Here is a 27,955-nt window from a genome sequence, read left to right as displayed (position 1 = left end):
CACTACACCCCTCTCCAAGTTTTTATGTAAAGAAATAAAAACAAAATGAAGCATGCTCCTCCCTTAGCCTTAGCCCTGGGCTTGCAAATTCCAAAGAGACCCCTATTGGCTTCTCTCCTTATACTCAACATGCTCATGGCAACTCGCGTCACTCTCTCCCGCTCAGTCTCCCCACTCCTCCTCAAGCGAGCTCCTTATCCCCATTTTACCCCTAAACGCTTACCCAAATCCCATCCCTGTCCCCTCTGGTCTTCTTCCTTCTCCTTCTGCCTCACTCTCCTCCCTAAACCCACCCCCACATCCCCTCCCTTCAACTCCCGACGACCTCGCTCTTCCCTCTCAATGGCCGCCTCTGCTGCCGTCGACGAATCTCTCTCCTCCAATCCTCTCCTCCGGGACTTCGACTTCCCTCCCTTCGACGTCGTTGACGCCTCGCACGTGCGACCTGGAATTCGAGCCCTATTGAAGAAGCTCGTAAGATTATTCTATCTTAGTCTTTTGGAAATCTTGTTTGAGTTTCTAGGGCTTGTATGATTTTGATTCCGGTCTGCGTTTTGGATTTTCGATCTGATTGTGGTGGAATGAATGTGTAGGAGTCTGATTTGGAGGAGTTGGAGCGCACGGTGGAGCCTAACTGGCCGAAGCTGGTGGTGCCGTTGGAGAAGATCGTTGACCGGTTGACTGTGGTTTGGGGAGTAGTCAACCACCTCAAAGCTGTTAGGGACTCGTCGGAGCTTCGTGCTGCTGTTGAAGAAGTGCAAGTATGAAATTCTACCTTTTCGGATTTTCGTTGCGAGTATTATTAGCTTCAAGTTCTTGAAAATTGATAATTGATGGTGATGTTGTCTTGACTTGGACTGTTGAAGTTACACTTTCTACTTTTCGGTGTTAACATCCTTGAATACACTTTTGGAATCCAAGCTAGCCTTTTGCGTTTTCTTTGGTGTCTTGTTTGGTGTTTGAGTTGTTTCTTGGTGGTTTTGCAGCCGGAGAAAATGAAGTTTTATCTTAGGTTGGGGCAAAGCAAGCCGATTTACAATGCGTTTAAAGCAATTCAAGACTCTCCTGATTGGAAGACATTGAGTGATGCTCAGAAACGTATAGTTGAAAGTCAGTATTCAAAGTTTATTTTATCATCTTTTCTTTTGTACCAAAAAGAAGAAAAGAGACTTGCTTTTGGTGCTTGAATAGGATGTAGTACTGGGAAAGATGCAAACCATGTTATTATCTTATGCGTGTTTTGTGAATTCTCGATATATAAGCTACATCAAATTTTTACGAGCTTTCAAATTAACATAGTTGCATCCTGCTAAAACTTTTTACGTATGTTGATGTGGAGTGCAGTTTTCTTCTAAAGCTTACATTTTTTGTCTGACATATCTCTTTGCCTTGTTGTGCAGACCAAATAAAGGAGGCAGTTCTTAGTGGAGTTGCCCTTGAAGATGATAAAAGAGAGGCTTTTAACAAAATTGAACAGGTTATGCTATTTTCCGTTGATAACTTTTGACAACATCCTCAACATTCTTGATAAAGGAGAAAATTAAACTGTCACAATAGCATTATTTTTAACAGCATCTTAAACTGTGTTGATAATTTTTCGCTTAGGAAGAAGTCTTGTGTAGCTCATAAATAAACATCATTATAAGATTTGTTAGAGCTATAGTGGCATGCTAATTTATGATATGTTATTTCTGGGATACATATCTTTAGGTGGGACTGTAAGAGCGTACTGATTAATATGTTTTTTTTTGTATTTTGAGAAGGGAAGGGGTGAAGGTGTACTTAAACTTTCTCAGTGAGCTTCTTTTGGGCCGGTTTTCTTAAATTTTGAAATGTTGGGCGTTGAAGTTGAATCGTTTCAGTTGGACAAAGACTAATTATTGATTTGTAACAATGATTTTCACATTTTGGTTTGATTTTTCCATTACTTGATATTGATGTCTTTTATTTCCAGGAACGAGAAAGACTGTCTGAAAAATTTGGGGAGAATGTTCTGGATGCCACAAAGAAATTTGAAAAGTTAATCACCGATAAGAAAGAAATTGATGGATTGCCAGCTACTGCTCTAGGATTGGCTGCACAAACAGCAGTGTCAAAGGTATTCAAATACCTCGTGTGGTGTATGTTTGTGTCATTTTGTTATTATCTTGCCTAGTATCATATTCTGGATTTGTGCATTTCATCAGGGGCATGAAAATGCGACTGCTGAGAATGGGCCTTGGGTATTTACATTAGACGGTCCAAGTTTTCTCTCTGTTATGCAACATGCTCGAAACCGGTCTTTGCGTGAGGAAATATACCGTGCTTATGTAACTCGTGCATCTAGTGGAGAGCTGGATAATACTGCAATTATTGACTCAATCTTGAAGCTTAGGTTGGAAAAGGCTAAGCTTCTGAATTACAACAACTATGCTGAGGTAAGTCTATCGATTTACATGTTATTTGTTTTGAAGATATACTGAGATAGAACGTTTCAGGTAAGCATGGCAACCAAAATGGCTACTGTTGAAAAAGCTGAAGAGCTTCTAGAGAAACTTCGAAGTGCTTCTTGGAAGGCTGGAGTTCAAGGTAAACTGTTGGAAAGCAACCTGACTTCATGTAAAGTTTTTCAATGAATTTTAACCATTAGATGAATCTGATTTTTTTTAGTCAATCTTTCTATAGATGGACTTGAAGAGTAGACTCTTTGTTTTTTGATGTATTCAAAATTTTCTTTTACGTTTCTTTTTTGTTTCTAGAAGGATTGCATTCTATTCTTCACTGTCTGATGTATATGTATCTTTGGATACCTTGTCAAAGATTAAAAAGGAAATGAAAAAGCTTGCCTAGAATTGCCAGTTGTAAACTGTTAGTGCAACCATCTTCAGTAAATGTTTTACATTGTACACATACTGAGTTATGTATTCATTTGTTCAGATATGGAAGACCTTAAGAATTTCTGCAAAAGCCAAGATGCTCCAGAAGCTGATGATTTGAACCACTGGGACATTAGCTTTTGGAGTGAGAGGCTTCGGGAGTCCAAATTTGATATCAACGAGGTTCTCTCATATTCATCTGTTTAGTATTACATGTGTAACATCAAATGGTGTAATTAGTATCTGCAACTCTGTTTTTCTCCCTTAAATATGTTCGGTATAATAGTGGGATAGAATCTGAAAGAATTACTTGATTAGTTTCTCTGTAGATAAACTATGCTTTCATGTTGTTTTTCCTTAAGTGAAGACCACTTATATTAGAGCCCTTTTATTCTACAGGAAGAATTGCGCCCCTATTTCTCCTTGCCAAAGGTTATGGATGGCCTGTTTAGCCTAGCGAACAAGATTTTTGGAATTGACATTGAACCAGCCGATGGTTTAGCTCCGGTATATATTTTTCCTCACTGTGGGGTATATATTGGTTAATTTAATGATAATAAGCATCCTATACATAAATACATGTGTAATTTTTCAGGTTTGGAACAATGATGTTAGATTCTATCGTGTCAAAGATTCTTCTGGGGATCCTATTGCATATTTTTACTTCGATCCCTATACTCGTCCATCTGAGAAAAGGGGAGGTGCGTGGATGGATGAAGTACTTGCTAGGAGCCGTGTATTGTCACGTGATGGTACCTCTCCAAGGTTGCCTGTGGCACACATGGTATGCAATCAATCACCACCAGTGGGAGACAAACCCAGCTTGATGACCTTCCGCGAGGTAAATATAAAATGCAATTCTTTTCAGCTTACTGGAAAAATCATATTATTATGACCAAAAGCTAAAACATACCAAGGATCTTTTGGTTAGAATGGGGAAGGAAAGTAAGCGATAACCAAATTCAGGTAAGGAAGGTTTGCTTTCCATCTCTTTCTCCATTTTTTTTCCTCCCCCCAAGCCTCACTTCTGTAGCCAAACATTTGTGATGAGGTTTATATGATTAGTACGGGGGTGAATTAAGACATTTGGAGGAAGGGTGGGAAAACCTGAACTTGGGGTCTCCTTTTAGTGGCGAGGTGCCAGTGCGGCTACCAATTACCATCCACGCCCCATCCATGCCATCTGCTGTTTAATCACATCTTACATATGTTTGGGTGAAATACCTGTTGATGGGCAATATATGCTAAAGATCTTTGTTCAATGGCAAGTGCGCAGAGGATTTGTTGAGAGTCCTAAAATATGCTATGATCTCACATTCATATTGAGATTATGGGATAGGATCGGTGGATAGCATTACTTTGGTCCTGATTCCTTCAGCTTGAAGAAGTGCCAATTGGGTTATCTGACAGCCAAATTTTGTACCTAATCAACAAAGGTTCCATTGGGAATAAATTGAACAAAGAAACTCTTAGTTTGGATATGTGACTGCTTGCCTGAATTCATGCAAATATGGCAAGACCTAGGCTTCTGCTATTCTTGCCACGAAGAGTTCATAAATTAAAAAGGCGTTGTGTGATTGCATAGTGTATGCCACAATTTGGGTATTTATTGTCCTGCAAATTACAGACTAGTGTCCATTTTTGCAGGTTGAGACCGTCTTCCATGAATTTGGTCATGCACTTCAGCATATGCTGACTAAGCAAGATGAGGGTCTTGTTGCTGGTATTCGAGGGGTAGAGTGGGATGCTGTTGAATTGCCCTCACAGTTCATGGAAAATTGGTGTTACCACAGGTAATTTGTCTGCCAAAATCCTTTGAACTATTGTGCATTTATTTCTTCTAGATTTTTCAAATATAGATGTGCTGGTTGGGCTGAAGGGATAAATTTATAAATTATGGACTTGCTCTGTCGTCGAACACTTGAACTTCTTTTTTTGTGCTCGTAGACACTAAAACTTATTTGACCCAGGGGTAACTGGCCTTCAAGATACAGCTGCCTATACCTTTTTGAGTTCTGTTTTCTTATTTCCCAAATTGTAGTTCCCATTTCTTTCCATGCAGTACCAAGAGACGGTATGATCCACTATTTTCTTTCACTCTGTTAGTGATTTGTTTCCTTAATTGGTGTTGTAGAGACACTTTAATGAGCATTGCTAAGCATTATGAAAGTGCGGAAACCCTTCCAGAAGAAGTATTCCTGAAGCTTCTTGCAGCTAGGACTTTTCGTGCCGGCTCCCTAAGCCTTCGACAGGTTAGTGCATATGACACCTTAACCTTTTCTTCAGCCTAATTAGCTTTAGTAATTTTTTAGCAGTTGAACTGTGATAGTAACTTATCATTTGTTTCTGAGGTTCTGGTACATAGCTTTGAGAAATAGTGATGTATTGGTATCTCGAAGGGCTTATGAAATGCATCTTGTTAGTATGTTTGAATCTGACATTCATGACGATCTTATTCCAACTACGAACTACTCAACGATGCGAATATATTGAATATTTCTGTTATGTCATTATAGCTGTCAACTTTTACTATGCCAATTTTTTTGCTTTGCTTTACTATGATTGCACTTAACATATAAAATGTAAATACCCATACTGTTTCCTTGCTTTTTCTGTATTACATTTTTTTTTTTTTTACTTTATTCATTTCATGTATAATTATCAGTAGTTAAAAGTTTTCAGTTGTCATTGGTTTATGTTTTTTTTATCAATTTTGCAGATAAGATTTGCAATTGTAGATCTGAAGCTGCACACGGATTACATACCTGGTGGGTCAGAATCCATTTATGATGTTGATCAGAGGGTTAGTGAAAAAACACAAGTGATCCCCCCACTTCCAGAAGATAGGTTCCTTTGTGGTTTCAGCCATATCTTTGCAGGTTTGCTTTCACTTTCTGGCTTTCAATTTCCCAGCAATGTTCTGAATTCTTCCTTTAGTTAAACAGATTTGTTTATCAATATAATGCTTTTCTGTGGATATCAGGTGGATATGCAGCTGGGTACTATAGTTACAAGGTATGTCTTATTCTGATGGTCAAGTCTTTCCCCAGCTCAAGTTTATTCAGCGATCAGATATTTGTTAATAATTTTATTATCTCCAGTAATTTGTGGTCTTAATACGAAAGTTTAGTTTCATTTTCATGCGGAAATTCATTCTGATACATTGCTCTATTCTGCAGTGGGCTGAGGTCTTGTCTGCTGATGCTTTCTCTGCATTTGAGGATGCTGGATTGGATAATAGCAAGGTAAGTTGGAAAGAACCGGACACAGAGTCTTGCAAGTACATAGTATAACAGAGTTGTAGTTCTTGAATGGATTGTCTATACGGTCAACAAACAAATGTGAGATTGAATTTGGATGCTTGCTATTGAGAAAATTGGTGACAAGTTGTGACTGAAATGGGAGGGAAGGCCTTCTTTAATGGTCATAGTCCTTAAGCTTATCTGGTCCCTTGATATATTACTAGTGCAAAATTTTTACACTTGTCTGGTGCTTGCTATATCTTCCCAAATGTTTCTGCTTTCATACAAAATACTGCCATATGTAATGATATTTTTTAAGGCTTGTTAGTTAAGGTGACTTATCTTCGTTGTCAGTCACTAAAGTGTACCGAACATGATCCTCCATATCAATGATGATCTTTATATCTTGCAACAGGCTGTAAAAGAAACCGGAAGCAAGTTCCGAGAAACGATCCTTGCTCTTGGAGGCGGGAAAGCACCACTGGACGTAAGACAAACTATTCCTTTTCTTGTTGTTCTCTTACTAGATTATGGCGCCAGTCATACAGATGTTCTTATAACATGTTATGGTGGTTTGTTTCCAGGTTTTTGTGGAATTCCGAGGACGTGAGCCTTCACCGGAGCCACTGCTCAGGCACAATGGTCTATTACAAGTTGCTACTGCATGAATATCATGTCATTAACAAGCTTTACTGGACGGCGGGGAAAGACTTGCAGGCTTGATTACACCAGTCTAGGCACTGCTAAATTTGAAACACCCATCAATTGTCTTTAGCCCAGGGGAACTTGTTTGGCAGTTACTGTCAGAAAATGTTCTTGTATGAAACATCACTCATCTCAATAAGATTGCTTTTACTCAACAAACACTTACAAAATTGCAAGAAAGAAAAAAAAAAAAAAAAACAGAAAAGTCGTTGATCCTGGGTTTTACTCTTCTAGCAATTTTCTTTTTTGTTTCCTTTTTATTCTGTATTTTGATGGAAATAGCAACTTGAACCCATCCCTAATCAAAACAAGAAGAAAGTACCATCTTGTTTGGGTTGAAAAAGGCGCTGATCCGAACTACTTGGTATAGAAGAAAACAAAGCTAGTGCAAGGTTAGAGTTTATTTCCTAGTTGTATAGAGTTGTGAAGATACAGATTAATGAATTGCAGATGATAAAATGATCGGGATTTGAACAGTAGATCCGTAGCCCGCACATATAAAAAGTAAATCCTCTAAAACTATTGTGGGAAGGAAGTCATAGACCACCATACTTTGGCGTCTTGCACCATTTTCTTCGCTCTCTTCTCGATCTGCTACGAAAATAGCTGCCTCTGCCTCTTTGATTTCCCTTCGAATTCGATGCCCTGCACGTGCGACCTGGGATTCGACCCTTTTGAAGAAACTCGTACGACCTATATTTTAATTTTCGAAAATTCTACCGGTGTTTCCAAGTTTCTATAGGAATCTGATTTGGCTGTTGGAGAAGATCGTTGACCGATTGAGTGTTGTTTGGGGAGTAGTTGACCACCTCACAGGTGTTTAGGACTCGTCGGAGCTTCGTGCTGCTTCGGTAGCAGTCCAAGTATACATGTAATTTTATCTTTTAATCTGCTCAGGTGTCTAAGCTTCAAGTAGTTGATGGTGATATTGTCGATCAATTGACTTGGACACAGTTATCTCAGCCAACTTTCTTCGTGTTAATTACATCCTTGAAAGCACTTTAGGGTTCCGTGAATCCAAGCATGTTCTTTAAACATGTTGTGGTTTGTTTCCAGGTTTTTGTGGAATTCCAAGGACGTGAGCCTTCACCGGAGCCACTGCTCAGTCACAATGGCATATTACAAGTCGCTTCTGCATGAATATGATGATGCCATTACTCTCTGCTTTACTGTGCCGGGGAAAAAACAGTTAACTTGGTCTTCAAATTCATGTACGTGCTGCTGAAGTTGAACCATGGATCAATTGTCTTTTGCTCCAGGACAACGACCTTGTCTTGTATGAACCATCACTCATCACAGTAAGATTTGCTTTTCTTGGGGTGCTTATGAATTGTATAGTAATGAAGATAGCAGGCAATGGCGGATCCAGGATCCGAAACCCGTCTAGGCTAATTACAAGTGCACAAAAATTTTAAAATTTCTCTCTATATATATATATATATTTTTTTTTTTTGAGGTTTGGAACCCAATGGGAGGCTCATCCTCATGCCTTTATTATTTTTTCCAATCAAAACATATAACAGGGGGGGGGGGGGGCATAAAAATAATGATGAAATGCCTCAGCCTCTATATATTTTATGTATGTCCATACTGCTCTGCTGTTTCCGCCATCTATAGCAATTTTGTTGCCGAGTAGTATAAATGGAAATGCCTCAGTGTCAGCTAGACCTACCTGCTAACCGATGGTGAAATAATGTCAATAATTAGAAATTCAGATATGTTGGAAAAGTGTGGCTTAGATTAGAGCCATTTGGAATCCCACATCAGAAAGGTGAAGAGTCATCCTTGAGTTATAAGGAATGGTACCACACACACTAATGCCGAGGCCTTTTGTATTAAAACCCCATACCCGTTCTGCATCGGGTGGCTAAAGTGGGGGGAGTATCGGCATTATTGGATCCGTGTGTGTGGGACTCATTTGGCGCCGCTTCCCCACAACAAACTGGCATCAGAGCTCTGGTTCTGAATTGGGAATTGATTCATTGATTGGAAATCATGGTTGACGAGAAAAAGAAAGGGGCTGAGTCTTCAGGTTCTTCGCGTTGGTCGACTTCCAGGCCATCAATTGGTAATGCCAAATTTGAAGTTGAAAAGTTTAATGGCACCAACAATTTTGGCATGTGGCAGTGTGAGATGATGGATGTCTTGTGTCAACAAGAATTGGATATAGCTCTGGAAGATAAACCTGCAGATATAGATGATGTGGAGTGGGCGAGAATTAACAAGTGGGCTTGTGGTTCTATCAGAATGTGTCTTGCTAAAGATCAGAAATTCTTTGTCATGAAAGAAACTTCTGCAAAAGAGTTGTGGAAGAAATTAGAAGACCAATTGCAAAAGAGTTGTGGAAGAAATTAGAAGACCAATATATGATCAAGAGTGCTGAAAACCGGTTTCACTTGAAGAGGCGGCTTTTCCGATTTAATTATCGACAGGGTGTTTCTGTTTCTGAACACATCAGTGATTTCAATAAGATACTTGCAGATTTGGCTAATTTGGATGTGCAAATTAGTGATGAGGATAAAACTTTGTGTTTGCTAAATTCTCTTCCTGACGAGTATGAGCATTTGATTACAACTTTGTTGCATGGAAAGAATGAAGTGAAATTTGATGATGTGTGTAATTCATTGATAAATAATGAGTGCCGAAAGAAAGAGAAGCAACTTCAGAATGTGTCAGGTGAAGCACTTGTAGTAAGGGGCAGATCTGATGAGAGAAAACCTACTGGAAAAAGAAGTAAATCTCGTTCCAAGTCAAGAAGTAAATTTCCTGCAAAAGATGAGTGTGCTTTTTGTCGCAACAAAGGTCATTGGAAGAAAGATTGTCCTAAGTTGAAGAACAAAGACAAGAAGGGTTCTGAAGTGAATGTTGTAAGAGATGATGAAGATGACGACTTTGATTTTGCTTTGAGTTGTTCATCAGCTTTTGAAGATTTTGAAGAAGATGAGATTGAGTTTGCTTTGGCTAATTCATCTGCAGTTGGTTATTCTGACAAGTGGATTATGGATTCAGGTTGTTCACATCATATGTGTCCTAATAGGGAATGGTTCTCTACTTTCAAGGAGTTGAATGGTGGAGTAGTTTTGATGGGAGACAACAGTCCTTGCAGAACAAGAGGGATTGGTACAATTCGTCTCAAGATGCATGATGGAGTAGTCAGAGAGTTAACTAATGTCAGGTATGTTCCAAATTTGAAGAAAAATATTATCTCTTTGGGAACTTTAGAATCAAAAGGGCACACAATTACATTGAAAAGTGGAGTTGCTAAAGTTGTCTCTGGTTCACTTGTGATGATGAGAGGTGAAAGGTTCAGAAATTTATATTTTCTACAAGGGAGCACAGTGACAGGTGAAACAGCAATATCTGAGACTACAGATGATGATGATGCAGACAATACAAAATTATGGCATATGCGTCTTGGACATGCTGGTGAGAAAGCAATGCAGGGATTAGTGAAGCAAGGTCTATTGAAAGGCGCAAAGACAGGAAAAATAAAATTTTGTGAACATTGTGTCTTGGGAAAACAGACTAGAGTTAAATTTGGCACCGCAGTTCATCAGACTAAAGGTACTCTAGATTATGTTCACACTGATGTATGGGGACCTACCAAAACTGCATCTTTGGGAGGTAAGCATTATTATGTCTCTTTTGTTGATGACTTCACTAGAAGAGTATGGGTGTACACTATGAAGCATAAAGATGAAGTCTTAGATATATTTGTGAAGTGGAAGAAGATGATTGAGACTCAGATCGGTCGAAAAATTAAGAGGCTCAGGTCAGATAATGGTGGTGAATACAAATCTGATCCGTTCTTGAAACTATGTCAAGATGAGGGCATTGTGAGACACTGCACAGTTAGAGAGACACCACAACAGAATGGGGTGGCAGAGCGCATGAATCAGACTTTATTGGAGAAAATTCGGTGTATGTTGTCTAATGCTGGATTAGGCAAAGAATTTTGGGCTGAGGAAGTTGTGTATGCAAGCCATCTCATTAATAGGTTACCTACTGCTGCACTTGAGGGAAAAACTCCCATGGAGGTATGGTCTGGTAAACCTGCTACTGATTATCACTATTTACATATTTTTGGTTGTCCTGCTTATTTTTATGTCAGGGAAAGCAAGCTTGATCCAAGGGCCAAGAAAGCTATATTCTTGGGATTTAATGAGGGTGTTAAGGGATTTAAGCTTTGGTGTTCAGATGTGAAGAAAGTTGTTGTAAGCAGAGATGTGACTTTTGATGAGGCTATTATGGTTGATCAGAACAAGCAGAAAAATTCTGAAGAGCAGAGAATGTCCGTAGAGAGTTTGCAGCAGGTGGAGTTAAAGAAAAAAATTGTTGAAACTCCAATTGATCCAGTGAGTCCTATTGTTGATTTAGATGATTTAAATATTGAGGACATGAGTGTTGAAGTAGAGGCTCCAACCCAATAGCCTACACAGCAAGATGGACCAATTGCAACTACAAAGGGAAAAAGGAATGCTCAAAAGCCAGCTTGTCTTAATGATATGGTGACTTATGCACTCCCAGTTACTGAAGAAGAAATTCCTACTACTTATGAAGAAGCTGTCATACATGCAGATTGTGTAGAATGGGAAAAAGCTATGGGTGAGGAGATGAAGTCTCTTCACAAGAATAAAACATGGGAGTTGGTTCAGTTACCGCATGAGAAGAGAGGAATTGGTTGCAAGTGGGTGTTTGCTAAAAAGGAAGGATCACGGTATAAGGCTAGATTGGTAGCTAAAGGCTACGCACAAAAAGAAGGAATTGACTACAATGAGGTATTTTCTCATGTTGTTAAGCATTCTTCTATTCGTATTTTATTGGCCTTGGTTGCACAGTTTGATCTTGAGTTAGCACAGCTTGATGTAAAAACTGCTTTCTTACATGGTGAATTAAAAGAAGAGATATATATGACTCAGCCAGAAGGGTTTAAAATTGCTGGTAAAGAAAATTGGGTCTGCAAACTGCATAAATCATTATATGGTTTGAAACAATCTCCAAGGCAGTGGTTCAAGCGGTTTGATAAATTTATGTTCGGTCAGAAGTACACTCGGAGTCTTTATGATCCATGTGTTTATTTTCGCAAGCTACAAGATGAGACCTTCATTTATTTGCTCTTATATGTTGATGATATGTTAATTGCATCTAAGAGCAAGATGGAGATAAATAAATTGAAATCACAATTGAGTGGTGAATTTGAGATGAAGGACTTGGGAGAAGCTAAAAAGATTTTGGGCATGGAAATTGAAAGAGATAAATCAAGAGGCAAAGTTTGTTTGTCACAGAAGCAATATTTGAAGAATGTACTAAATCGGTTTGGCATGAATGATAAATCTAAACCTGTAAGTACACCTCTTGCTTCTCACTTTAAGCTTAAATCTACTATGTCTCCTAGCACAGATGATGATATGAAATATATGGCCAAAGTTCCTTATGCTAGTGCTGTTGGTAGCTTGATGTATTGTATGGTGTGTACTAGACCGGATATTTCACAGGCCTTAAGTGTGGTGAGCAGATATATGCATAACCCAGGTAAAGGTCATTGGCAAGCAGTGAAGTGGATTCTACGGTATATTCTTGGTACTGTGGATGTTGGATTGGTTTTTCAGCAGGATAAGACGAGTCAGTGTGTTGTTGGATATGTGGACTCTGATTTCGCAGGTGATTTGGATAAGTGCCGATCTACTACAGCTTATGTGTTTACTCTTGCTAGTGGACCGGTGAGTTGGAAGTCGAATTTGCAACCTACAATTGCTTTGTCGACTACAGAAGCTGAATATATGGCGGTAACAGAGGGTGCAAAAGAAGCAGTTTGGCTTCGTGGTTTGCTTGAGGACTTGGGAATTATTCAAGAATATGTGGATATTTTTTGTGACAGTCAAAGTGCTATTCATTTAGCAGAGAACCAAGTTACTCATGCTCGTACTAAACATATCAATGTCAAATTTCACAAGATTCGTCAGATGGTGGAGGATGGTGATGTTCAACTCCTCAAAATTGGAACTGCAGATAATCCTGCTGATATGTTGACAAAGTCGGTTCCATTGAGCAAGTTCAAGCATTTCTTGAACTTGATTGGTATTTGTAGAATTTGAAATTCCCTACGGGGATGTCGGAGCGGTGATTGGTTTTGAAGTTCTACTTTGAAGAATTTACATCAAGTAAAGCCAAGGTGGAGATTATTGAATATTGGCTTTATTATATTGGTGGACAAAATCCAATTTGAATGGCCCATGGTGATCACGTGGGCAAGGCACCCCTAGGTTAATTAGGATAGGATATATATATATATATATATATATATATATATATATATATATGTATGTCTAGATTATTTAGGCAATACACATATATGCCGCCAGTATTGCAGAGAGAGAGAGAGTTAACTAGGTATTGGTGTATTGGGATTTTGGGTAGAGAGTTTATCATCAAACTCTAATTGTATTCTCTCCAATTGATTATAGTGGAATTTCTCGCCGGCTCCGAAGTGGACGTAGCTCAATCACATTGATTGAGTGAACCACTATAAATTCTTGTGTTCTTGTGTTTGCTTTCTTTTTCGTTGTTCGGTTGCTCATCTAGTTCCATATCAATATTGTGTTTGTTACGGTTCCGCACTACAAACTGGTATCAGAGCCCAGGTTACGCTTGGGACTTGGTGTCTCATAAGGTCGAGTTGCAATTTGGAGGAGCTCCCATTTGGATTGGGATCACAATATTTGGAATTGGATGCTTGTGGTCAAGGTAGAGTTATTGGAATTCGAATCATGAGACAATTGAAGATGGCTCGAATCACGCAAAGGTGGAGATTGTTGGAAAAGTGTGGCTTAGATTAGAGCCATTTGGAATCCCACATCAGAAAGGTGAAGAGTCATCCTTGGGTTATAAGGAATGGTACCACACACACTAATGCCGAGGCCTTTTGTATTAAAACCCCATACCCGTTCTGCCAGGTTACGCTTGGGACTTGGTGTCTCATACGGTCGAGTTTTGTATTAAAACCCCATACCCGTTCTGCCAGGTTACGCTTGGGACTTGGTGTCTCATACGGTCGAGTTGCAATTTGGAGGAGCTCCCATTTGGATTGGGATCACAAGATTTGGAATTGGATGCTTGTGGTCAAGGTGGAGTTATTGGAATTCGGATCATGAGACAATTGAAGATGGCTCGAATCACGCAAAGGTGAAGATTGTTGGAAAAGTGTGGCTTAGATTAGAGCCATTTGGAATCCCACATCAGAAAGGTGAAGAGTCATCCTTGGGTTATAAGGAATGGTACCACACACACTAATGCCGAGGCCTTTTGTATTAAAACCCCATACCCGTTCTGCATCGGGTGGCTAAAGTGGGGGGGGGGGGGGGTATCGGCATTATTGGATCCGTGTGTGTGTGACTCATTTGCCGCTTCCCCACAACAAGATAATCAGGATAACCTTACAAGCTAGATAGTGCAGAACCGCAGAAGAGGAAAAATTTAACAGACCTGTTTGAGAAACTCTTCATGCCAGTTCTGAAGTGTTTCAAATGATCTTAGAGCATTCACATCATAAACAAGAACACAACAATTTGCTCCACATAAAATGCTGCCGCTGAGACTTTGAAACCTTTCTTGTCCTGCTGTGTCCCAAATCTGTCAAATACAATAGCACAGATGTGGCAAACAGAACTAAGATTAATTGATGTTTCAGGTGTATATATAGAGAATACATAATCTAGTAAATGCTTTAATTATTCACTTGCAAAGTCACCAATTTGTCATCAATATGAGGTTCATTTGTGACAAAATCAGCACCAATTGTAGTTTTATATTGTCGAATGAACTTCTTCTATATATATATATATATATGGGGTGTGAAATTTGCACACCCAAATTTACAAACTACACACCCTTTTATTTTTTTAATAATTTTTTATCTCACATTTTTTTACACTTCCTAAAATGCCCTAAATCAGAGTTTCCTTTTTTTTTTTTGGGTCCTCTCTCTCTCTCTCTCTCCAGGATTGTTTTTATGCTTGTACTGGTTTCAATGTTAGCATTTGCGATTACTGAATCTGATCAACTTGTTAATGGTGTTTGTTAAGAATCCAGCTAGAACATGTAATGATATGGATTGTTGAGGGTCTGAGGCTAAATATTTGTCAAGTTATTGAATATCAATTGTAATGGAATTGTAACCCGTCAAAGTCCATAGATTCAATCTGGGGACCTTGGAAAAAGGAAAAAAGAAGCCATTTTTCCATCTGGGTATTCACAATTCTGTTTTCTTATTCTGGGTTTTGAGAAAAAATTGAGTCTTGAAGCTTTTTCTCATCTAAGTTTTGAGAAAAGTTTGAATCTGGAAAACTTTTCTCATCTGGGTTTTGAGAAAAGTTTGAATCTTGAAGCTTTTCTCATCTGGGTTTTGGAGTATTTCTGACCTTCAAATCCACCACCAGTCACAAGCGAGCGATTTTGAATTTGCTGGTGACCGCAACACCGTGGACGGCGGCGATAAATAAAGTTGGTCAATGAATCCCTGATCCTTAAACCAAACCAAACCAAACCAAAGGTCTGCAGATCAGATAAGTTAACAGCTTGCTCTCCATTTGCCCTCTCATCCCTGCTGAATCTAGCTAGCAACAACCTTCGGTGGATTAAATTCTATTTGAAACCCGCAGAAAGACAAGAACAAATACGCCTTCGCTGAGCACGCCTTCAAGCTCGTCGCCGATGCATGGGCCCTTCTCTCCGACCCGGCCAAGAAGCTGGTCTTCGACACCGAGCTGGGTCTCTACAGCCCAGTCGATCTCACCGCCGCCGCCGATCCAAGAGATGTCGGAAAAGCAGGAAGTGCGTGAGGGAAGTGCAGGTTTTGGAGAGGAGAGAGAGAGGACCCCAAAAAAAAAAAAAAATCTGACTTAGGGTATTTTAGGAAGTGTAAAAAAATGTGAGATGAAATATTATTAAAAAAATGAAAGGGTGTGTGGTTTGTAAATTTGGGTGTGCAAATTTCACCCATATATATATATATATATATATATATATATATATATATATATTCAGTTAATGATCCACACAGCCACACAGTACAAAATTTTGGATTATGATTAATCACAGTAAATTGAAATGGATTAAATTATGTTTAGTCCCTGTACTATGACCCTTTTTTCGTTTCAGTCCCTGACATTCTCAATTAATCTGAAAAGTCCTTAACGTCAAAATTTCCGTCTGATTGGTCCCTCCCGCGTCAAATTAGGAGTTGACCTTAGGTGAAATGTCCAATATACCCCTCTGTTATTTCTTTTTCCTTTTTAATTTCTTTTTCTCCTTTTATTTTTATTTTTTCTTTTTAATTTCTTTTTTTCCTTTTTTTCTTTTTTCTTTTTAATATCTTTTTTGCTTTTTCTTCTTTTTTTCTTGTTCCTTTTTAATTTTTTTTTTTTTTTTTCATTTTGCCTACTTTCTCCTTCCTCAACCCACCAATCCTATTCCGATCAAACTCCACAACCCATCTGTTTCTCTCCCCAAATTGAAACCAAATCCAGCAAATACCTAGCTTGGCGGTGCAGAGATGGACATCGAGCAAAAGCAAGAGGCTATGAGCTGATCTGACAGAACCCGACCCAAGTTTCACCCCGAAACCCGGATACGAGCCTGCGGGACCCATTTAAAGGAAATCCTGACGAAAAATCGGCAGAACCTCCCCTAAAATGAGCGACCCAAAAATTTGCAAAACCTGGACAAGCTTAAAACTAAACTCACACACAACGATACATTCTAACATTTACATTCCAAGCGTATATATTACATTCCGGAAGTACGAATTCCACGTTAACTTCCATAAGATAACATAATCTCCAGCATTAACATTCTCCAAATTTGAAAGGGTTATTAGAGCAATTCTACATAACTAAGCCGATATCATACAAGGTAGGTTAAGTAATAACCTACGAACAAAACGGAAGCGCTGATTTCCAAGCCTCTAGTTCCTGGACGCGATCTCGGCCAAACTGAAATATGGGCATTTGAAAAACGAAGGGCCTAGGGGAAAACATTTAAAAAACCGTTAGAGTGAGTGGACAAAACTGAAACAAGTTACGAAACAATTAATTGAATGCTTCCCCATTTCTCATGTTAACAAAACCAACATGCAGCTAGATTTCACAATGTTTCCAACTCATTCCTTTTTAAGAAAAACTCATTTGATGACTAGAAAGGACTGCTGTCTAGTCATCTCATGCCATCTGGGAGGGACTGCCACCCAAATGACGCATCGGAAGGGACTGCCAACCAGAATAGGAGGCGGTGGATAGAAGGGACTGCCAACTAACCATCTCATGCCATCTGGTAGGGACTGCCACCCAGATGACGCATCGAAAGGGATTGCTAACCGGAATAGGAGGCGGTGGATAGAAGGGACTGCCAACTAACCATCTCATGCCATCTGGTAGGGACTGCCACCCAGATGACGCATCGGAAGGGACTGCCAACCGGAATATAGTCTGGAAGTGACTGCCAACCAGACTATTACCTAGAAGGGACTGCTAACTAGGTAATATACGCATGCGCCAAAGATAACCTCCTTGTCAACTCCTTTCTTTAAATCCATTTCTTTCCATAATACCACATTTACTCAAATAGTGTCTGCATGCATTATTTAAATAAAATAAAAGTCCACTCACTGGTGAGTCCCGCAGCTAACCCTGGTGCTTGCCAGTGTCCTCGCTCGAGGGATCAGTACGTCCTGTAGCAAATGGACAGGATATAATTAACCTCGATAAGAAATTAATCTAAGAGTCAAAGCTTAATCCTTTGGAAATTAATACTCATTACTTAAAAGAAATTCCCTCTAACAACCAATTCTTCAATTTAGGATTCAACTCTCGAATTTCGGAATTCCTTACAATTTCAAGTTCTTAACTAAAACTAACCACCAAATTATAAATAATTCTCTTTCCAAAATCTCCAAATTCTTTCTCCAATTTCTCCACCAACAATTAGCCAACAAGGTTACAACAAAACATTTTCTTCCAAATTTCCAATTTCTCTTTTGACATTCGAAACCCATTTTACTTCTCCAACCTCTCAACAATCTCAACTCATCACTAAAAATATGACAACAAATTCTCAACCCAAGATTAAAATCTTAACACCCTTAGAACCACATCCAACATCAAAACTCCAAGGAAACTCACTAACCAAACAACCTTAAATCTAACACAAAATTCATAGATTAAATCTAACAGTTTCTATACCTGCAACAACAACCAAATTCAAGTAGAAATGTCCGGAAAAATCAAACAAGAACCCAAGAATTCGATAGTTACTGTTCACGGTACTGTTCACAGTCTCAAACACCTTCAAATCTTCCTCCACCGATCAAAACGAGCTGCAACAAGGTTAGGAACACGTTCAGCACCTCCCCAACAATCAAAACCCTCAAAGAATCCGGCCGGAAACCAAAGATCAAAGAAAAATCCGATTTTCCCTTTTCTTGAAATCCCTCACCGATTTCTTCTCAAATCAAGGCTACCCAAGTCAGAAATCTTACCTTTGTTTGGACCCAAAATGAACATTTTGGCCTGACAAGGCATGTGTTGGAGAAATTGAGTCAATGTCAGTGGCTCAAGCTATATATTGTCGACAAGCTCGAAATATATATTTAGAGGTTAAATAAAGCCTACTATGGAAGCATGGAAGCATGGAAACATGAAAAGTCAACTCTAGCACATTTTCCTACTTCGGCTAGGAGAAACCGAGCTAAACAAGGAAGGAGGGGCGGCAGACTGACCAAATGAACTTGAAATGAGCTGAAACTCTGCAGATCCATTCTAGACAGCCCAAGGATCATTTCTTATGAAGAGTGCCAGAGATTTGTTTGAGTGGAAGGCCTTCAAACAATCAGCCCAATTTTCTACAGAAGCAAAACTGGAAAACTGGACCTGTAAGAGGTCCAGCAGCATTTTCGGCCCAACCACATGGAATAAAAATCTGAAAATTTGTCAGAATGATCTACACTCATAGTGGAACATTTTATATGAAGAAGTCGAAGGCATATAATGAAGTCTTGTTGGAGAAATAATTGAAGGAATTAAGGGGCAGAAACTGACCTAAAACCAGCTCAATATTCATATGTTCATGTTTCCTACCCACATGAAGAAAGCTAGATGTTTTTCTCTTTTTCCTTGGATATATTTTTCTTCTACAATCTCTTTAATAGATCATCACCACTTCCATGTTGCTGCACCTTCATGCTTTGCTTTCATTTCATCTTTTCTCTATCTTTTCCATATTTTACAAGTGAACTTAGATCTACTTTCATTATTTTTCTTCCACTCATCATTTCACTCTTCTTTTTCTTCCCTATATAAACACATTCTCCTCTCATTCTAAAAGACACATTCACAACACAACATCAAAACATCTCTAAGATGATCTAAGTTCTCTCTAGAGCAACCTCTCTAAGAGCAACTCCTCTCCTTCTCTTTCTCTTAGCGGTGATCACACTCCTAGTCCTAGTCTTCTCAGAAGCCGACTTTCAGTGCCACCAAACCCTCTGTCAACGTGCTTCGGTCCTAGTCTCCTCGGGAGCCGACGGTAGTGCCGCGACCACAACGGTTACAGAACCAGCCACGCAAGGGTAACGCCCTAGCAACCCAGCCAAGCTAAAGTCACGCTTTAGCAAGTTCTCCTCACTTCCCGGTGGTTCTCGCTCTGCTCGATCTATAACATCGAGTATCGATTGTGATTTTCAAGAAGCTCAGCAAAAGTCCTCACCACGAGGCACAAAGAATCCCACGACGAGGTTGGTGCTCTCCTCGTCTACAATCGCTTGATAGAAGTCAGGTCAAGGGACACCCCCGACGACCGCACCCGAACGGTGCTGGCATGCCCGCGCAGAAAAGAGACTGTTGACCAGCTGCAGCAAAATTGGAGCCAAACATTTTGGCACGCCCAGTGGGACAAGGTTAGAATTTTTTTCTCTTGAAGACATTCAACCACCGGGCTTCAAAACAAACATTTTGGCACGCCCAGTGGGACTATACTAGAGTCTTTTTTTTGTCATCATTGAGATGCCAGGGGAAAATCTTTACCAAAAGAAATTCCTAAAGTGAATTGATGGACAATGTTGCCACCATTGGCGATACCGCCATTAATGATGAGTTTATGCCTATTCCCATCCCAGAGGGGGCAAGCATTGATGAACAGCTCGCGATCATCATGGCCAACATCGAGAGGAATAAAGAAAAGCAAGCCAGGGACATGGCCAGTTTGATCGCAAAAACAAAGCAGAGGTTTCGCGATTGGGACCTAGAAATTGAGCAGAACGCTCGAGAAGAGGTCATTTATGAGGCTGATTTGCCTATAGGTGGCAATCAACCTAATGGCCTCACTGGTGAATCACAGCCTTACATAGAGGCTACTTATGGAGAACGTCATCAACAAGATTGTTCTTCAGACAAGAAAATTGTCTCTAAACAAATATCTGATGTCTCCACTGATCAAGCCAAATATGTGGCTACTGATCAGATGCATGGGGGGCAAGATATGACCCATGATCATCCCTTTGATCAAGAGAAGTTGGCGACAGTTGGCGACAAAGCCGATCTTGGGACACCGTCATCTTCCAAATTACAATTGGAGATCATGTCTCGTCAACCAACAAAGATACTTGGGGGGCAAGAATACCCCTCTCACGAGCCAAATTCCTCCAAATTCTTCAACGAGAAGTATCTTTGTTCTTTTTCTACAAGCTCTCAAAGGAGGGATTTTTACCCTACAAATTTTGATACATCGGAGCTTGGAGTGAAGCATAGATGGCCTCCCCCGTGGCCTTCTGGAGGTTAGCCAAATATAGTGCTGCTAACTTCTTTCTTTGTTTTTAAATTTCCTGTCAATTTTCAGTTTTCATTTTTATTTTCGTCATTTGTGAAACATAACGGAATAGGTGAAGTCTCTTTTGTTAATATTGGCCTAAACTCCTTATTGGTGCCTAGTTCAGGTCCCTTAAGGTTAAGGGCGGCTTTTATTAACACTTGTTGAACTGTCTTCACACTTATGACCTTTCTCATCTTAGTAAGTATAGCCTATGTGAAATGGTGTCTAGAAAGGGGACAACGTTCATGACAGGTTCTTGAATCCAGAAGTGCGTGCAAATGGGCCTAAACCACTATGTGGGAGTAGCTCATGCCAAAATGGATTCTGCCTCTCTTGTTCGCCCTCCCCCACCTGGCCATTTCAGTAAGGTTGCCCAAAGGATTTGAAAGAAAATTTGTGTCTAGACGACTATACTTGGGCCGCATGTCTAAACCTTGATTCACAATGTCTTATTAAAATTTTTAAAAAAAAAAAATTACAAAAATACAAAAATACAAAAAGAGTTTCAAATTTGTGCGTCGCGGAGGATGCAAAAAATTGTGTTCTTGCCTAATAGTGGCTGGAACTTGCTAATATACTTAAGAGGTCATTGGTATTGGTCTGGGCACATATACAAGAGGCATTTAATATGCCTAGTATGGTATTAGCAGTGGAGGAGGTCAAATCAATATTTTTGCCAATAATTGTGGCGAAAGCTGGGTTGCGAATTGTTGGCAGCGAAGTGGTTTTAATTACATGGCCTCGCAAAGGATGGTTCGCGAAGGAAGACTGGCGATTAATATATGTATGCTAACTATGTATAATTAAGAGGGAGAGAGGCTACTGTTCAAGTAATATCAGTCAAGCCAATACAAGTGGCTTTGGAGCAACAACATTATAAGAGCAGTGCTGATTCAAGACCTCTTCAGTCAAGACGAAGACCTTTTGACTTCGAGGTCTGGGGGGCAATGTTTGGACCCAAAATGAACATTTTGGCCTGACAAGGCATGTGTTGGAGAAATTGAGTCAATGTCAGTGGCTCAAGCTATATATTGTCGACAAGCTCGAAATATATATTTAGAGGCTAAATAAAGCCTACTATGGAAGCATGGAAGCATGGAAAGTCAACTCTAGCACATTTTCCTACTTCGGCTAGGAGAAACCGAGCTAAACAAGGAAGGAGGGGCGGCAGACTGACCAAATGAACTTGAAATGAGCTGAAACTCTGCAGATCCATTCTAGACAGCCCAAGGATCATTTCTTATGAAGAGTGCCAGAGATTTGTTTGAGTGGAAGGCCTTCAAACAATCAGCCCAATTTTCTACAGAAGCAAAACTGGAAAACTGGACCTGTAAGAGGTCCAGCAGCATTTTCGGCCCAACCACATGGAATAAAAATCTGAAAATTTGTCAGAATGATCTACACTCATAGTGGAACATTTCATATGAAGAAGTCGAAGGCATATAATGAAGTCTTGTTGGAGAAATAATTGAAGGAATTAAGGGGCAGAAACTGACCTAAAACCAGCTCAATATTCATATGTTCATGTTTCCTACCCACATGAAGAAAGCTAGATGCTTTTCTCTTTTTCCTTGGATATATTTTTCTTCTACAATCTCTTTAATAGATCATCACCACTTCCATGTTGCTGCACCTTCATGCTTTGCTTTCATTTCATCTTTTCTCTATCTTTTCCATATTTTACAAGTGAACTTAGATCTACTTTCATTATTTTTCTTCCACTCATCATTTCACTCTTCTTTTTCTTCCCTATATAAACACCTTCTCCTCTCATTCTAAAAGACACATTCACAACACAACATCAAAACATCTCTAAGATGATCTAAGTTCTCTCTAGAGCAACCTCTCTAAGAGCAACTCCTCTCCTTCTCTTTCTCTTAGCGGTGATCACACTCCTAGTCCTAGTCTTCTCAGAAGCCGACTTTCAGTGCCACCAAACCCTCTGTCAACGTGCTTCGGTCCTAGTCTCCTCGGGAGCCGACGGTAGTGCCGCGACCACAACGGTTACAGAACCAGCCAAGCAAGGGTAACGCCCTAGCAACCCAGCCAAGCTAAAGTCACGCTTTAGCAAGTTCTCCTCACTTCCCGGTGGTTCTCGCTCTGCTCGATCTACAACATCGAGTATCGATTGTGATTTTCAAGAAGCTCAGCAAAAGTCCTCACCACGAGGCACAAAGAATCCCACGACGAGGTTGGTTCTTTCCTGGTCTACAATCGCTTGATAGATGTCAGGTCAAGGGACACCCCCGACGACCGCACCCGAACGGTGCTGGCACGCCCGCGCAGAAAAGAGACTGTTGACCAGCTGCAGCAAAATTGGAGCCAAACAACCTTAGATGCAAGAGAAGGAAGAGAAGATCCTCTAATGGCCGGTAGTACGGCCGGTGGCGGTGACTTCGCCGGAAATGGGTTCCGGTTTTGCAGAAAAGAGAAAGAAAGAAAGAAGAAAAAAAGAAATTAAGAAGGAAGAAGGAAAAAGGGGGGCTGGAATCGGGTTTCCCGATTTCTCTCTCTTCCTTTTCTGTTTTTATCTTCTCCTTTCCACAAATAGAAACTCACCTTAAAAAAAAAAAACATTCTATGAACAGTAATTTCTATTTTTGATCATAACTTTTCCGTAGAAACTCCGACTTAAACAAACTACATGTCCACGAACTCGATTTTACGTATTCTATGACATTTTCAAAGAAATTTCCTAATTTACCGGACTAAAGAAAAAGTCACTTTTCGGTCAACTACGGTAAAAAGTAACTAGTAAAAACTTTAAGGTACGGGGGCATTACATGATCGATCACTTCTTCACCTTCTCTGAAGCCATCTCCCTCTGTTGGGATCCGCCCTCGCCTCCATCATCGCCGACGCCATCTCCCAAACACAAGCAGATCCCAATCAGCTCGGAAATTCGTCGCTAAACCACTCCCCTCTTGTTTTCACAGCCTACTTCTCTCTCTCCCACTCAAATCTCACTTTCTCTCTCCACATTAAGCCTCAATCTGGAAACTTTTCACTGAAAACTATCATTTTTTCAGACCCTGAGGTTTTTGGGTCTTGCTCAAAATGGTGATTTGGATTTTGGGTCTGGTTGAAATGATGGTTTTTGATGGCCAAGTTGACCAAAACCAGAAGTGCAGAAGAAGAATAGTGATGGAAAAGGAAAATAGCCGCCGGCGTGGAGAATAATAATTGGGGTTTCGGGTCGATCTGGATTGGTTCGCCGACGTGGCGCTACCGATGCAGCAGGATACGATGGTCATTAAAAAGAAAAAAGAAAAAAGAAAAAAGAAAAAAGAAAAAAGAAAAAAGAAAAAAGAAAAAAGAAAAAAGAAAAAAGAAAAAAGAAAAAAGAAAAAAGAAAAAAGAAAAAAGAAAAAAGAAAAAAGAAAAAATAAAAAAGCAAAAAAGAAATTAAAAAGGAAAAAGAAAAAAGAAAAAAAAATAAAAAGGAAAAAGAAATAACAGAGGGGTATATTGGACATTTCACCTAAGGCCAACTCATAATTTGACGCGGGAGGGACCAATCAGACGGAAATTTTGACGTTAGGGACTTTTCAGATTAATTGAGAATGTCAGGGACTGAAACGAAAAAATGGTCATAGTACAGGGACTAAACAGAATTTAATCAAATTGAAATCACACTTGAATAAGTTTGCATAACTGAGAATGGAACCAGTTTATTGGTTTCAGTTGAGTGCTTGCACGGTTAAGTCTATCGAGAATCTTAAACGGGAGAAGCAAATATGGTACAGGAAATGGCCTTGTATAGCATTTTTGTCCAAATTTGGGAGACATTTGACTAACAACAGCTAAAGCCTTGCTGTATCAAACATAAACATTGGATTTCAAGAATCAGACTTTGGCTCCTCAATTTTTCTTATGGTAAACAGAATTGATCAGAAAAGAAAAGAAATCAACAACAAATCCATTAAACCCATTACAACAATCAAGAGAGAATTGATCAGGAACACTATTTCAATCAACAAACCCATTAAACCAATCAAGAGATTTAGCAGAAAAGAAGATAAATACCTCCCGTTTGGAGCAAATTAGAAAACAAAACAAGCTTGATGGATATCGCAGACTGAGGCTACTGGACAACAAGGGGTGAGATTTTCCACAAGAAGGAAATTTGGGTGTGGATAGACTCAGTAGTCTGAGTAGTGTGACTGTGTGAGGCACTGAGGCTGTGAGCTGCTGACTGCTGTGGGAGACTGGGAATATGCGACTTTGATGGATAATTTTTTTTCTTTTTTTTTCTTCGGCCTGATATGGGCTTAAGGTAGAGATATATATATACCTAAGGGTTTTTAGCCCAAAATCTTGTCTAGACTTGAGCCCATATAGCCTTTCTACGTCCTTCCGCCCCTGATAGCAGGTTTGCCTTTCTTCAGGAAGGTTGGTAAGAGATGAGTACTAGAGTGATTTAGGTTCTAGTTGCTACATCAACATCTTATATTGGTGTTTTGGTTGATGGCACTTGTCTTTCAAGGCAAACCTTCTTCTTTTTAAATCTCTGTCGACAAAAAAACAAAACAGCAAATCTCAATTTAAAAAAATTGAATACAAGAGAAACAAAACCAAAAATTATTTGTTGAGAGTGGGATTTGAACCCACGCCCTTTCGGACCAGAACCTTAATCTGGCGCCTTAGACCAACTCGGCCATCTCAACTTTTGATTCCACCTGCCATATTTACTCACTATATTCATTTTCATTTAACTATTTTATTTTGGTTAAACAAACTTGAGCACTCACAGTAGGTTTTGTTTGGTAGATCTCGGATAGAGACCAACGATGGCTCGAGCAGGAGGCATCACAAACGCAGTGAATGTAGGAATCGCCGTCCAAGCTGATTGGGAAAACCGCGAGTTCATCTCCCACATTTCTCTCAACGTCCGCCGCCTCTTCGATTTCCTTGTCCAATTCGGTAATTTCATCATCTCTTTTCTCCTGCTTTTGATTTTTAGGCCTTTGCTGGTTTTGGGTATATGTCTCATTTGTGATTGAGATTCACTTTGTTCAGTTGGTTTCATTGTGCTGCCTCATTTTGGGAATGACCCATCTGAGATTCAGGACCGATTACCTTAAAGTTGATAGCTTTTGTGAATTTGCTGATTTGGGTGTTTCTCATTTTGGAATATTGGGATGGTTCTAGACTTGGAACATTGCCTTGAGGTTTCTAGGCTAGTCATTGTATATTAACCTGGAACCTTGGCTAAAATTCTGTGTATATATTACTAGAACTGGTGTGAATATGTACTTGTTTGAGTATTTTGGCCTTGTTATCCTGCTTTGCTTACTACTGACTTCATTGGTTTCATGCAACACTTTAGCTTGCCGGGCTCTTTCTTTCTGTGTAATTAATCGAACCTTTTTTTTACCTGATGTTGGTTAGTTGTTAAGTTTGAAAATGGCTCTTGTTTTTGAGAGGTCGGGTGAATTATGCAAAATGCTACTTGATGTTACACGCTCTTGGTCTTGGACTCATTTTTGTGTTTCTTATTGAAGAGGCTACAACAAAGAGCAAATTGGCATCACTGAATGAGAAGCTTGATACTTTGGAACGGAAGCTAGAGCTCCTTGAAGTTCAAGTGGGTACTGCATCAGCTAACCCTTCTCTTTTTGCTCGTGATGTTTAGAAGATCATGCCATTGTTTTAATATACGTGTAAGCATTCTCTTGTCTATAGCGAGAACATGAATAGATATCCTGGTATTGTAACCCAGTTCTAAACTACTCCATCATTTTCATGTTTATGTGAGTGGTAGAGTTCCATCTGTCATATGTCTACATTGTAGAGATACACTTGGAACACAGCATTCTGTGCTCAAAGTCTTTTACTTTTTGTTAGAAATCTAGGCAATTCGATGATGAAAGGTCTAGAAATCTAGGCATCCCAATTTCTTGATTATGAATATATAAAAAAAATGGAAGTTAGTTTTATTAAGGTTGCCTTGTCCTCTGATAAACTATGTGCAACCCTTTGTGCAGTTTACCTATTATTGAGTCTCTTTTCCTCAAGTCATACACTATTATTTGTGACCAACATTCTTAATGGTGAAGTTCACTTCAGTTAATGCAGTGATCAGGTTTCACTGCGTGCATTCTTTCATCATCTTCTTAGTCCACTAGATTAGTGCAGTGCATTTAGTTATGAAGTCATTCGTGTTTCCAAGTCTCTTTTCCGCCTGGCTTCATCTTTTCTGTAACCAAGAATAGCTCAGTATTTTGGTAGTATGACGCTCTCCATGTAATACCATATTCTTAACTACCTCGAACTATTACTATAACATTGGGCAAGAGTTGTAGGCTTAGGTGCAGCGCTAAACATACTAGTTTTTAATATCAACTCAGGTATCATACAGCTTAATGAGGTTTAACAACCTTTTTGGTTCTTCTTCTTTATCTGTTTAGGGGTATAGCCACTTTGGTCCTTGCCTCTCCCAATCTGGTTCTTGTGTTTGTCTCCATTAACCAATTCGGTTCATCCCATCAATTTGTTGTTCCGTAACTTAAATCTGATTACCAAATTGACAGAAACACATCAAGGCAGGGATGTATTTCCAATCCGCATAATCTCTCCAATACTAGATTTGGAACATGTACCCAGTTAAAATGAAATGAAGAACACCTTGCTATAACGGATACTTGTGATAGCATCTTTCCATTTTTGTCATGATCCTAATGAATAATTGAATTATCTGTTTTGTTGATTCTCAGGCTCAACTTTCTATTTATTTGTTTATTCTTACCTGCATAGGATTTGCCCAAATAGTCCAAATCGTTAAATTATTTCATCATTATAAATTATGTTTCCATGGTTTGTCTTTAAAATTCCTGAAAAGAAGATATTGTATTAGGCTATTAGCCTTAGATGTCAGTATCAATCAATTCAGAATGTTATGGATCATGGTCAACTACTCTTGCATGTTTCAAATTATGGATCAGTTGACTATCGGTTGGTGATCAACAAAAGATGATTGGAGAAATGTTGTCCATAGATGAAGTTCAGGGTATTGTAATCAAAGCACCAGCAGAGGCTGGTCAGCTGGTGAGAATTATTTCAGAATGAAATCTTTTACAGAGCTATTTTGATAAACCTGCGCAACTTTCCAGAGTTCTCTTCTTCAAGGAGCTTATAGGAAAAGTCTGCTTGAGAGTTGATTTTTGGGTTCCAGGTACTTTTCTCCAATGATCAATACCAGCTTATCGTAATTATGTTTGATGATGAGAACTACTCAAGATCAGGGGATATTGATGATTCCATAGCTGAGAAAATGCCCGATGAGAGTGAGGCTGC

The 27,955-nt window shown here is 39.4% G+C and overlaps 2 protein-coding genes, 1 non-coding gene and 1 pseudogene across 3 annotated transcripts; 2 read left to right on the top strand and 2 right to left on the bottom strand.

Annotated features, from left to right (window-relative positions):
* The first annotated feature begins 30 nt into the window (after nucleotides 1–30).
* LOC133722777 (probable cytosolic oligopeptidase A) lies at nucleotides 31–7,027 on the top strand. The gene is made up of 17 exons (XM_062149650.1): nucleotides 31–474; nucleotides 594–761; nucleotides 987–1,110; nucleotides 1,401–1,477; nucleotides 1,955–2,098; nucleotides 2,187–2,417; nucleotides 2,478–2,568; nucleotides 2,917–3,038; nucleotides 3,255–3,362; nucleotides 3,451–3,696; nucleotides 4,503–4,648; nucleotides 4,990–5,107; nucleotides 5,575–5,734; nucleotides 5,839–5,870; nucleotides 6,035–6,100; nucleotides 6,513–6,584; nucleotides 6,682–7,027. Exons 1-17 carry the CDS (start codon nucleotides 46–48, stop codon nucleotides 6,763–6,765), a joined length of 2,418 nt encoding a protein of 805 aa, XP_062005634.1. The 5' UTR covers nucleotides 31–45; the 3' UTR covers nucleotides 6,766–7,027.
* A 1,061-nt stretch (nucleotides 7,028–8,088) lies between these two features.
* LOC133721301 (ras-related protein Rab7-like) lies at nucleotides 8,089–14,633 on the bottom strand (annotated as a pseudogene).
* A 10,612-nt stretch (nucleotides 14,634–25,245) lies between these two features.
* TRNAL-AAG (transfer RNA leucine (anticodon AAG)) lies at nucleotides 25,246–25,326 on the bottom strand. Its single transcript has one exon. It is a non-coding gene; the product is annotated as a tRNA-Leu (tRNA).
* Nucleotides 25,327–25,407: 81 nt separating this feature from the next.
* LOC133722785 (protein BRICK 1) lies at nucleotides 25,408–26,432 on the top strand. The gene is made up of 2 exons (XM_062149657.1): nucleotides 25,408–25,582; nucleotides 26,164–26,432. Exons 1-2 carry the CDS (start codon nucleotides 25,450–25,452, stop codon nucleotides 26,292–26,294), a joined length of 264 nt encoding a protein of 87 aa, XP_062005641.1. The 5' UTR covers nucleotides 25,408–25,449; the 3' UTR covers nucleotides 26,295–26,432.
* The last annotated feature ends 1,523 nt before the right edge of the window (nucleotides 26,433–27,955 follow it).

The sequence above is a fragment of the Rosa rugosa genome, chromosome 1 (genome assembly GCF_958449725.1).
Source record: "Rosa rugosa chromosome 1, drRosRugo1.1, whole genome shotgun sequence".
Lineage (NCBI taxonomy): Eukaryota > Viridiplantae > Streptophyta > Magnoliopsida > Rosales > Rosaceae > Rosa > Rosa rugosa.
The sequence above is the reverse complement of the archived record's forward strand: the minus strand, read 5'-3'. Positions and strand labels throughout refer to the sequence as shown.